The sequence below is a fragment of the Mercenaria mercenaria genome, chromosome 14 (genome assembly GCF_021730395.1).
Source record: "Mercenaria mercenaria strain notata chromosome 14, MADL_Memer_1, whole genome shotgun sequence".
Lineage (NCBI taxonomy): Eukaryota > Metazoa > Mollusca > Bivalvia > Venerida > Veneridae > Mercenaria > Mercenaria mercenaria.
The window spans coordinates 70,486,204-70,499,363 of NC_069374.1; the positions used below are offsets into that span (position 1 = coordinate 70,486,204).

Below are 13,160 nucleotides of genomic sequence, written 5' to 3' on the forward strand. Positions count from 1 at the left end.
AACCTTTCATTACCTTTTATTAAAATAAATAATGAATGTATGATATTAAATACATGTGACAGAATCATTAAAGAAAGGCTTGTAAAATACACTCCTGTACCAATTATTGGCAAAGAAAAGATAGTGACTTGCACATAATTTTTATTTCACTTTCTAAATTGATAAATTTACGCATCCCAAACCAGTCCACAATACAAAACTGATTGCATGGTTCAGTCTTTAATTAGCAAGTGGTACATGTACTATAAAACAGACATCAATAATCTCTACAGGAACTCATTAATTACATTACACATGGACCTGTAATCATTAACCTTAAAGTTTAAAGTCTGAAACCTAGACTTTGAAATGCTGTGTTTTCATTTCAGTCTGGCATTGTAAAATATGCATGGATTGTAAAGAAATTTTACAGGTATTTTTATATTGCAGCTAATTATGGTTTGTCAAAATTTAAGCACTATAAATATCTTAGACAAACTAAGGCCAATTGATTATTTGCTACCCTTATGTATAAGTTTCAGACTTCATACATTTATAAATGCTGGCTCTGAGTTCCTAGGATATGAAACACAGACCAGTCTTTGAACTTGTTAACAGCAAGAAAATGAGATTACAACTTTTGTTTGGATACCATACATAAAACACATGCATCTGTTGGAAATAAAATTTATGTACTAGTTGTGTTTCCTTCAATGGCATGGCTGGGGCCATATTTAATAACTGTGATTTATAATTTAGTGAAAACAAAGTAACAAAAATTCATTATCCATGTACATCTATTTGCAGTATTTCCAATAAAATCATGAAAATATTTTGCATACTTATTGAGATATTGACATCTATTGAAAATATGGCAACAGCGAATGCCACATGTCACTGACGTTATTGATGTCAGAAATGGGCATTTTTGCTATAAATCTGTAACAAAAAATACAACACAACTACCACTGAGAACTTAAACATTTAATTTAGATGACATCACAAAAGGTTTTATCAGCAGACTGCATAGAGATGCCATTACAATATCGTTAGATTTTGTGTGTTATTTTGATGTTAACTCATTATTATCTTTGGTTCTGTGTTTTTCTGTTTATGAGACAAACATTTATTTCACATGTAGCAAAATAGCGTTGGTACTATAGTTAAAAATGAAACAACCCTAGACAATAATATTTACTCATGGAAACTGGATTGAATGAACGTGCATCTTAAATAAACTTTCATTATAATAAAATGATGAACAACTGCACCACAGATACTGTGATAGTACTTTTGGATCAACCCTCATATATCATCATTATGTACTTGAATATAAACAATTACAGTAAACAACATATGCATCCTATAATTTGAAAACAGTCTTTTTTTTCACTAAGGTCAACGTTTTCTCTCTTCACCCTCAATTTCAAGAACTGAAATGAAAAAATGCCAATCCATATTCCACAAATAAAAAGTCAATAGGTATGTATGCATATTTTATTTCCTAATTATAAAAATATAGAGTGGAACAAAATGTGATAGTTAGCACCGCTTAAAAGTGAACAGTACAGACAATTACCCTTAACAAATAAAATCTAGAAATAACATTTATTAAGGTTAACAATAAAGCACAAGTCCATCCGATCCGATTTAACAAATATACACTATTTTTAACAACAAGACATTGCTTAAGGCCCATGTGGGCATTAACAAACATTGATATTCACTGAATATCACCTTAGTTTCATAAAAACTTTCTAGTTTTTGTGATCTTAATTAAAGAAGAAATTGCTAACACTGCTTTCAATAAAAATGGAATTTCCGTTTGTCAAGAAAGATTATCTACAGAAAAGACATTTTTTATGCACTACAGTTAAGCTCTTTATTCACTTCAGTATATCTGCAGGTAGAGAAAGGGTCTTTTACTAAACACATTACAATCAATTTTACAACAAACAGAACCTGCGATCATTCGGTTTATGGACTTGCCTCATTTCACATCTGGATTAAATTAAAAAAAAAAAAAAGAATAATCAAAACACCTTAACTGCATTAAAAAATTACATGATCACAATTTGGCAACATTAAGAAACTAAGCTGGTAACAAAAAAATTAGAAGGCTTTCTAAAGCTTGCCTTTCAAATCTTTATCAACACTTTCTTACTTAACAAACGGACCCGCTACTGGGCATGTTGTCATTGGCATGTTGTCATTGTTATCATGCCTCATGGCTTTACCAGGCATGGTTTGAGTTGCCAAACACGATCTTTTACACACATTATTCTGTCTTACATAAAAATGACAGTATTTTCTATTAATCATCTTATTTATTTTTAAGGCTGCTGTTTACCCATGCATTAAGAGATGGCACATTTTAAATGCAATATAACAGAACCTGCTACTGCATTTACCCAGATTGCCATCAACTTCTACTATCTTTAAAAGCAATATCTAAAAGCATGAAATATAACCCTGCCAGAGATACATGTTGCCCATTTATTCATACATCATATACCAACAAGAGCTGTCAGATGACAACAACACTCAACTATTCATCAGCCTTGTCACTAAAGAAAATTAAATCAATGAACAGTAAAGTAAAAACAGGGAGCATAACTTTGTAAAAAAGCAAAACAGAGTTATGTAACCTGTGAAATGCAAGTCAGTTTATCACAGTAAATAAGTGTGTGAAGTTTCAATCAACACTGAGAAACCAGCTTACATACAAAAACTTAACCAAATTGAGATGCAGATGAATGGGCGAGTGCAATAGCTCTATCTATCCTTTAAATAGTCAAGCTAAAAGCAAATCTACATCTCACTCTACTTATCTATAGCTACACATGCTCTGTGCTCTAATAAGCAAATAAATAGATGTACTTGTACTTGGTCCATTGGAGTGTAAAGCTAATATCACATTGAGTATACAAACAATAACATACATTTTATATTGACATGAAAATTTCATGGAGCAATAGTGATGTCAAGATTGTATATCACATGCCCCCTGAAAATGCTGAATAGAATATCATAAAAGGGGCTTTTCTGAAGAAGAAAAAGACAAAAGGACATGGAACTTCTTACAACTGGCACACATCCACATGTTGTTGATAATGTATACCAAGTTTCATTTACATTGAATGGAAACTGTAGAAGTTCAGTACACAAGGTTCAGGTTGCAGAAACAATAATCAAACATGGAAGTCCGAAAACTATGAACATATCCATTTAACATTAAGCCTGCTGGCGGCAACTGATTTTGCCTTTGCGACCAGTGCCGGCCAAGTCTGCACTGTTCGCTATTCAGTCAGTAAATTTTCAAGGTTAATATTAGTGACATATACCAAGTTACATTTGCACTGGATGAAAACTGTAGAGCTGAGTACACAAGGTTCAGGTGTAGTAACTGTTGTAAAATCTTCAAGTCTATAAAAGGAACATAACTCAAGAAACAATAAGCAAACATGTAAGTTCTGATAATATACATCATGTTTCATTTGAATCTGGATGAAAAGTGTAGGATGAATTGTGTACACAGGACAGTGTAATTAATGCACAGAGGAACAGTTACAACACTAAATGCCTGCCGGGTCTTTGACACAAGAGGCATAAAAATTATTACCCACCTCAAGTATTCTTTTCTTACATACTTGATAAAGCCTTGGTACAAAACTACACTAGACTTTTGCATCATTGATATCATTTATACATCAGATCACGTATGAAAACTTAACATCATACAATGGTATTAATGTTATAGGAGTAAAAAAATATCGGCTATCCTCTGTTTAGAAAACATTTTCATCACAGTAGCATACCTATATTTCAAAACTTCTTAATGTAACAACCATAATCTTAAAAAGTCTTGTTTTGATCCTAAAGATATTTGGCAGTGTTTCATTCTTAATATCCAGTAAAATAAATGTACTTCTCAATGTTTACAAAATGCCAAACTTTTGAGCATGAGCAACACTGAACATTAATATTGATCTTCCAAACAGTCCATGTAGCGTTTAGACACCGTCCATGTTCACCAGTTGTCAACTTCCATGTTCACCGGTTGTGTCTATAGAATTAGGACACCTTCCACGCTGACATATCTAGAGCATCAAGTTGTCGTACTTTTTTACTTCGCCAGAACAACCATAAAAATCCTATTACTATACAAAGAGCAGATTCCACATAATAACCGTCAAATGTTGTAACACATGTGCCACCTGCTTCTTTACATTCCTGCAAATATATCCAAAAATATTTTCCACATAACACCTGTACTACATTGTAACAGTAATATATACACAAACATATAAGACGTATAAATACAATTCAAGTAAGGAAGGAATTTCCTCTAAGGAATGAAGTGTCCCATAATAACGATCTGCATGACATTGTAATGTAATCTTCATTATGCTATTTTGGGACTTTCACTTTTTTTCTGAAATCCATGTGCGATTACATTTATGCAATACTAAAAGGGGTACAAAGGATATTGGAACTAAGACATTTTATACACCATTACAAATTCACACACCAGTGGCCTTGACCTATGCGGTACCTACGCCTTACTTAAATCAATGCTCATGTGAGGTTTGATGATTTTAGGGGAGGTAGTTAAGATATAGTGAAACTGTAAATCTTGCCATAAAACTCTGACCAGCACTATTAACAGTTGTTGACCCAAGTGACCTTGACCTTTTAGGTACCTTCCCCTTACTAAGATCAATTCTTACATGAGGTTTGTGATTTTAGGGGAGATAGTTAAGATATAGTTGAATTGTAAAGCTTGCCATAATACTTTGTATAATTTATAATTTTATACTTTGTTGGGTTTAACATCGCACTGACACAAATATAGGTCATATAACAACTTTCCAGCTTTGATGGTGGAGAAAGAACTCTGGTAGATCCACCGACCTTCTGTGAGACAGCTGAATGGCTTCTTCACATGATAAATTCAACTCCCCAAGTGAGGCTCGAACCCACATTGATGAGCAACAAGTGATTTGAAGTCAGCGACCCATAAAACTTTAAACAGAACTTTTACCAAGTGACCTTGACCTTTAGAATACCCAAACCTATACTAAGAGATGTAACAAATATGTGAAGTTTGATGATAAAATAGGCTATTGTTAAGAAGATATAGTGAAGATGAGAAGCTTGCCATATAACATTAATCTGAATGGAACGGCTACTGTGATACATCAGGGCAAGCAGCCCTCCTTATTCCGCCAATAGTCCAGCTAAAAAAACAAGAACTTACATGTAGAGTATCAGCAGTGTAGCAGGAATGTCCTTCAGCACCTTCACATGATTTCCATGTTATACCGTCCACTACCCATAATGCAACTGTAGCCGGCCAGTTACCACCTTAATACAAAAAATATGTAAATCAATATACGGTACATACTAGTTATAACACAGCAATTATCAAATGGCATAATCATAGAATTAAATAGATCTTGAAACATTTGTTGTATAGTACCAGGATGTACACTTACTGTTTAGGACTAGGTAAACTCTTTACTGGGCTAGCATATAATCATACCGACAAGCATATGACACAGAAGTTTACTTAATACTAGTAGTTTATTATTGAAAGTTAGTGGGGAAAGGAGGTTTTGCTTGATTGGACTACCATTATACATTTTAGCTTGATGGTAGTTTCAAGCTTATTAGAACCACTCTACAATCTAAGTCCTAGACAAACCAATACTGTGGGCATAAAACTGTGGATTGTGGACACAAGTGGGGCTTGAACTTACAGTTTCTGGGTCAAGCAGTTGACAATTAACCACTTGACAACCATTAGACTTGTAATATAAACCTACTATTACAAACACTGAAATTCCATTGTTTAAACTGCAATCAAAAAAACTTGTCTAATGACAGCATGCTCAACTGTTTGAAACCATTCAATCTAATAACAGCTTAAGTAAAGTTATCTACGTTGAAAAAGGGGCATACTTTGTAAAGTCAGAGATATGAAACCTGGCTCAGAATGGTCATTTCACAATGCTGAAATTTTTACAATTTTCAGAAAGCATTCAGTACATCAGCTCCTGAGAAACCTGCTTACATATAAAACTTTCAGTGAAAAGTGGCATAATTTTGCTCAAACGTAATCCAGAGTTATAAAACCTGCTCTTTGAGGTCATCTTAAGACTGTAGAATCTGAAAACATATGGCCTAGTAGTTTTAGAGAAACATGCTTACATGAAAAACTCTTCCAAAATTTCTACATTTAAAGGCAGCAACTGTATCTGAATCACAGAGTTAAATATCTTGTTCCAAGAGGTCATCTCATCAAGCCAAAGGTATATGTGAACATCGAAAACATTTGGTCTACTAGTATGTTTTGAGAAAGCTGCTTACATTCAAAATTTTAACCAAGGTTTCTAAGTTAGAAAGGGACATAGTTGACAAAATAAAATCTAGTTCTATAACTTGTCTTATGGGGTCACTAAATGATGCTAAAAATATGTGTCAAGTTTAAAAGCATTTGGCCTTGTAGTTTTTGAAATACTTACATGTAAACTTCTGTGGTGCTAATGTAAACACCGACAAGCACTTAATTATAAAAGCTCTACTACCAGTACTTGAAAAATTTCAAATAGACCAGCTAAAAAATAATACAGTGTTTCAAATTATCCAGCAGAAAAGCAGATAAATAGTGAGTACAAAACAAAAATGAAAAACAAAGACACTTATTCGTATTAAAATATACATTTTGTTTTTGATTTTAGAAACTTTTGACTTACCTAAATTAGCCACAGTATTGAGAAGAGTCATATAGGTGCCTCCTATCACAGGATCACTGATTTTAGCATGGAATGCCATTTGAGATACAAACATACTATATACAAAAACCTGAAAAATAAGTGGTTACAAGATCTAGTGAACAACAACACAAACACAACATTAACAGTAAACAGACAGCTAAATACTAGCCTAATATGAGCCATGCCATGAGAAAACCAACATAGTGCGTCTGCGACCAGCACATCCCCGCAGTCTGGTCAGGATCCATACTGTTTCCTAATAGTTTCTCTCATTGCAATAGGCTTTGAAAGCGAACAGCATGGATCCTGACCACTGCACTGCACAGGCTGGTCTGGATCCATGCTGGTTGCAAATGCACTGTGTTGGTTTTCTCAAGGCGCGGCTCATATCTGTAAGTTAATGAAAGCAAATTTTTGAAAAAGCTTTTCTGTAATACCAAGGTAGCTTAAGGCCCTGGTTTAAAGATGTCTGGTATAAAAAATGAGTGAAAACTGGTCCCTCTGTGATGTTATTTCAATCCATGGTGCCTTTTCTACAGTCAGATTTAATGTAAAATGCATACAATTGAAGAAAAAATGTTTACAAAACAGAAACTTTGGCAGTTAAAATTTTCCTTTTATTCATTGAAATAAATCTGATTTTTATATTTTAAATAATTTCTGATGGTAAAGAGGAAGGCAGAATGTTTAGTCAAAATTTGCCAAGACTGCATTATTTTGCAGAACAGCATACTAACAGTGTGTTTCAAGAAACATTAATGATTATAATTTAGACTCAAAGTATCATATAGCTAGTAACACAAGTGCATGCATACCTAACCCAAGTACACATCTACCTACCTGTAACCTCGTTAAGATAGTTTTTTCTTGTCCCTGAGGGTAGTACTTTGTGACGTCACCTAAGTGCACGCTACTTTAGACAAAGCTTGTCTCTGGCAAAAGACAGGAGTATCTATCCCTAGCGAGTGCTTGGACAAATGTATACTTTCCCCGGTAAATGGGAAAGAAATAACTGCCCAATACATGCACTTACCAGATGAATAAAACAGTTTTCTAACAAAAGCAAGCACCAACTGCCTAACACAAGTACATGTACGTACCTGATATATTATATAGCTGCCTAACATAAGTTTGTGCATTTATCTGAGGTATCATATGGCTGTCTTAAACAAGTACACACGCACCTATCTGATGTATAATAAAGCTGTCTAAAATAAGTACTGAGCACCAACCTGATGTATCATATAGCTGCCTAACATGAGAGCGTAAAAATATGTTGGGAATTGTCCTGGAGTATCTTGTACATGATGTGCCAGGTATACAATATAGGCATACAGTATTCCCAACAACAATCTGAAACACAATCAGTACAATACAGAATTATTTTCTGTATCATATAGTATGCATTTTGAATGCAAGCCATATTCCAACATGCCAACCATTATTGTACAAAAACATTTAATGAAATAAAGGAATTTTATTATATTGAAATCTTAATTTGTAAAATAATTAAGTATTTCTGAAGGATAAATCACCTATATAAGTAACAACTGAATGTGCATCATTCTAACACAGGTGCACCACTTACTGTCACTGTATGGCCATAATGTTATTTACATGTATTTCAAATACAAGACTAAACTTCATTTTTTTGGAAAACCTAAGTCTTGAGGATGATGTCGTGAGTTAAACTTCATACAGGCCAAGTTTGATTTTTACATAATAATCTATTAGAAACAATCTTATTTCTGGTTAGGTAATGGTGACCTTGACCTCACTAACCTCAAAGGTGTTAAATGCCCCTACCTATCCCCAAACCCCAAAAAAAATCAACATTTCAGTTTAAAGGTGTTTAACTTTTAACTGGTTAACTTTTACCCTGCTAAATTCTTAAAATGGACAGGTCCATCATTCAATTTTGGCAACACCATTTATTATTCAAAGGGGAGTTCACTGAAGATTTACTGACTGAATAGCAAACAGTGCAGACCATGACCAACCTGCACTGATACACCGGTCGCAAAGGCAGAATCACTTGCCGCCAGCAGGCTAAAGGTTAATTCTGGTAAGTTCATTATATGAGTGAAACACTGCTGAAGTATACAAACAATATAACTATTATAGCTGCACATATAAATAGAAACAACATACCTTGCTGGTATAGCTTTTAAGAACACATTTAGAGGTCTTGGTCCAGCTGTATATTTTGATATTATCAATGGTAAAATGATCTGAACAGGAACCATGGGTATTGCAAACAATGCTAGAGTGGTTTTAGACATACCAGCTTCAATGAGTTTGAGTCCTGAGAGAGAATCCGCAGCAGCAAAGCCAACCTGAAAACCATGGAAGCAGATTTTTTTTATTTATAATCATATAGATATTACAAGGTGCTAAATAACAGCAGACGTTGACAGTATACATCAGAAAAAACGTACTTTTTAAACTTTTGTTTCCAAGTAATTTTAGACAGTTTATTGACAGGTGTATAGACAGCAGGACTTGAACCAACTGAGGTGAAAGGCAAGTGACCCAAAGTCAGCAACCATAACCACTTTGGTACTGAGGTTCCTTGTATGTAATATGCCATAGCAGTCATATGCCCCCCCCCCCCACCCTTTGGTGCATTTAGTAATTGCACAAGGAACAGAAATTATATGCTCACTGAAAACAAAAGTTCTACCATTCTGGTTTAATCTGACCGTGACCTTTAACCTATTAACCTAACAAGAGATTACAGAGTGATCTTGGCGCCATCCACTGGGCCATTTTTGAATGTTCCAAATTTCAAGACTAGCTCAAGGTCAAAATCAAGGTCAAATTTCATTTCAGTACAAAACAATGTGTATGTGGTCCAAATTTGAAAGCTGTGGCTTGAAAAATGTGAAAGTAGATCACTAGATCAATTTCAAGGTCAAAGTTCATTTTGGTAGACAGAACTATGCATGTGCTTCAAATTTGGAGGCTGTAGCTTGAGAAATGTGAAAGTAGGTAATAGGTAAAAATCAATGTCAAATTTCAATTCAGAACACAAAAATATGCATGCGGTCCAAATTTGAAGCCTGTAGCTTCAGAAATGTGGAAGTAGGTCACTAGGTCAATCTCAAGATCAAAGTTCATTTCGGTAGACAAAACTAAGCATGTGGTTCAAATTTGAAGGCTGCAGCTTGAGAAACGTGAAAGTAGGTCACTAGGTCAAAATCAAGGTCAAATTTTATTTTGGAACAAAAACCTATGCATGTGGTCCAACTTTGAAGTCTGTACCTTCAAAAATGTGGCCGGGGCCATATTTGACCCTAGAGGAATAATTTGAACAAACTTGGTTGAGAACCACTAGATGATGCTATATTATAAAATATATAAGCCATAGTCTTTGTGGTTTGGACAAGAAGATTTTCAAAGTTTTCCCCTATATAAGTCTATGTAAACCTTGTGGCTCCCAGGGCGGAGCCATATTTGACCCTAGGGGAATAATTTGAACAATCTTAGTAGAGGACTACTAGATGTCATATACAAAATATCAAAGCCCTAGGCCCTGTGGTTATGGACAAGAGGTTTTTCAAAAAAATTCCTATATAAGTCTATATAAACCATGTGAACCCCGGGGTGGGGCCATATTTGGCCCCAGGGAAATAATCTGAACAATCTTGGTAGTGGACCACTAGATTTTGCTACATACCAAATATCAAAGCCCAAAGCCCTATGGTTTTGGACAAGAAGATCAGAAACCGTTTAAATGTTCCTGGCCAATGTGACATTGACCTCAAAATCAATAGGGGTCATCTGCTGGTCATGGCCAACCTAACTATCAATTTTCCTGACACTAGACCCAAGCGTTCTTGATCTATTGCCCGGAAACCATTTTATTGTTCCTGGTCACTGTGACCTTGACCTTTGACATACTGACCTCAAAATCAATAGGGGTCATCTGCTGGTCATGATCAACCTCTCTATCATTTTTCATGACCCTAGGCCTAAGCGTTCTGGAGTTATCATCCGGAAACCGTTTCACTGTTCAGGGTCACTGTGTCCTTGACCTTTAACATACTGACCTCAAAATCAATAGCGGTTATCTGCTGGTCATGACCAACCTACCCATCAACTTTCATGATCCTAGGCCCAGGTGTTCTTGAGTTATCATCCGAAAACTGTTTTACTATTCAGGGTCACTGTGACCTTGACCTTTGACAAACAGACCTCAAAATCAATAGGGGTCATCTGCTGGTGATGACCAACCTCCCTATCAACTTTCATGATCCTAGGCCCAAGCGTTCTTGAGTTATCATCCAGAAACGGACTGGCCTACCGTAGATACCCATGTATAATGCGCACCTGTGTATAATGCGCACCCCCAATTTTGGCCCAAAATCCTGGGAAAAAAACATTTTTGGTCAATTTTGAGGTGGATGGAAAACGAAAGTAGAGTTTACATTGACACCGGTAATAAATTTTACTTCCGCGGTGGAGAGCAGCATCGGTCTTGCGGTACTATCAATTTTTGTTTTCTCGAAAATAAAACCAGTCAATATTTCAGAATGGTATCTTTCAAAATGACATGAGCTTCTCAATTCAAACCAATAACAAAAGGTGTGATAGTCTTTTTGTCCCGATCAAATAGCCAGTAATTACCAGCAATTAACGTGTCACCTCCCGTCAATTATGTTGTTCACAGTTTGATCTTGGTTAAAGATATTTCTAGATCATAATTTTTGTGATTTATTAACATTTCTTTCATCAAAATACTTTAAAATTTATATGAAATTAATTTTGTTTGAAAGAAAAATAAACCATTCGATCTTTTACGGAACGTAACGGCAATCTTAGATTTTAGCAGTGACAGTAAGCGCAGGGAGTAGTTTCTCTTTACCAAAATGGCGAACATCTATAACAAACTTGTTTTGAAGTTGGAATATTGCCTATACCTGTGTATTATGCGCACCCACGATTGGAGGGTGGTCCAGGGGGTCAAAAAACTGTGCATTATACATGGGTATCTACGGTACATTCCGACCGACCGACCGACATCTGCAAAACAATATACAATATCCTTCGAAGGGGCACATAATAATTAATATTAATGCAGACAAATATTTATTGAGGATTTCATGGTAAGGTTATCCATAAAATTAAATCCAGATGAATACATACAATTCCCATTTATCTTATCTTCAAAATAATGAGAAATCCATGAATTCATATCCTCACCAAATAGCTCTTTTGGGCAAATACAAGAAATATAATGCCTGTGTAATTTAATGATTTTATGTAGCAATATTTTTTTTTTCGAGGCGGGGGCGGGGGGGAATGCACTAACATGATTATAGGTCGTATGTCGACTTTCCAGCTTTGATGGTGCAGGAAGACCCTAGATGCCCCTCTGTGCATTATTTCATCACAGGCAGGCACCTGGGTAGAACCAATGACCTTCCGTAACGCAGCTGGATGGTTTCCTCACATGAAGAATTCAATGCCCCAGGTGCAGCTCAAACCTACATTGATGAAGGGCAACTGATTCAAAGTCAGCAACTTTAACCACTCGGCCACATGACCCCCCCTTTTTTTTTGTCGGATTTAACGTCGCACCGACACATGATAGGTCATATGATGACTTTCCAGCTTTTAATGGTGGAGGAAGACCCCAGGTGCCCCTCTGTGCATTATTTCATCACGAGTGGGCACCTGGGTAGAACCACCGACCTTCAGCAAGCCAGCTGGCAACATTTTAAGAACTGTATTATTATATATGCTATATGTAAAGCACCTTTGTATGTGTTTATCATGAAAAGGGCGCTACATAAATCTGGTATAATAATAATAATAATAATCATGACATTGTATAAACAAAAAATACCATTACAGAATACAAGAAATGAAACATAAACCTACCTTTGATGTGATAAGAACGATACAATGTGATATAACTGGTGAAAGTCGCATAACTTTGTACAGTTGTTTATATGTTTCCACAATACCCTGCTCTGGATCCACCTCGGGGTCAACTTTTTCTGACTTTAACATCCAGACCAGAGTTGTTGTTACAAAGAAAACAATTCCCCAGAAATAAAGGAAACCTAATAATGGAAAAAAATAATAAAAACTAGAAGATGCTTTTGTAGAAAAGTGCACGTCTCCCCCAATGTATAGTCATATAGGCAAGAAGTCAATAGGGGACACGAGCGAAAGTCAAAGAGACACTGACGGTTGGCTGCAATAGGGATCATATATTTGACATGTCCAATCATCCCACTAAGTTTCAACATTCTGGGCTAAGTGATTCTCAAGTTATGAATTGGAAATGGTTTTCCATGTTCAGGCCCCTGTGACCTTGACCTCTGATCAAGTGACCCCAAAATCAGTAGGGGTCATCTAATCTGCATGTCCAATCATCCTATTAAGTTTCAA

At 35.5% G+C, this 13,160-nt stretch overlaps 1 protein-coding gene across 3 annotated transcripts in view; it reads right to left on the reverse strand.

Moving 5' to 3' along the window:
- LOC123527655 (acetyl-coenzyme A transporter 1-like) overlaps positions 1-13,160 on the reverse strand; it is a 21,656-nt gene continuing 8,496 nt past the window's right edge. For all 3 annotated transcript variants that reach the window (XM_045307262.2, XM_045307261.2, XM_045307263.2), the window contains exons 4-9: positions 12,645-12,829; positions 8,910-9,094; positions 7,991-8,111; positions 6,738-6,846; positions 5,240-5,346; positions 1-4,212 (exon numbers count right to left, since the gene is read on the reverse strand). In XM_045307262.2, coding sequence (XP_045163197.2) covers positions 4,054-4,212; positions 5,240-5,346; positions 6,738-6,846; positions 7,991-8,111; positions 8,910-9,094; positions 12,645-12,829 — 866 coding nt within the window. In that variant the 3' untranslated portion in view covers positions 1-4,053. The remainder of the gene's footprint in view (positions 4,213-5,239; positions 5,347-6,737; positions 6,847-7,990; positions 8,112-8,909; positions 9,095-12,644; positions 12,830-13,160) is intronic.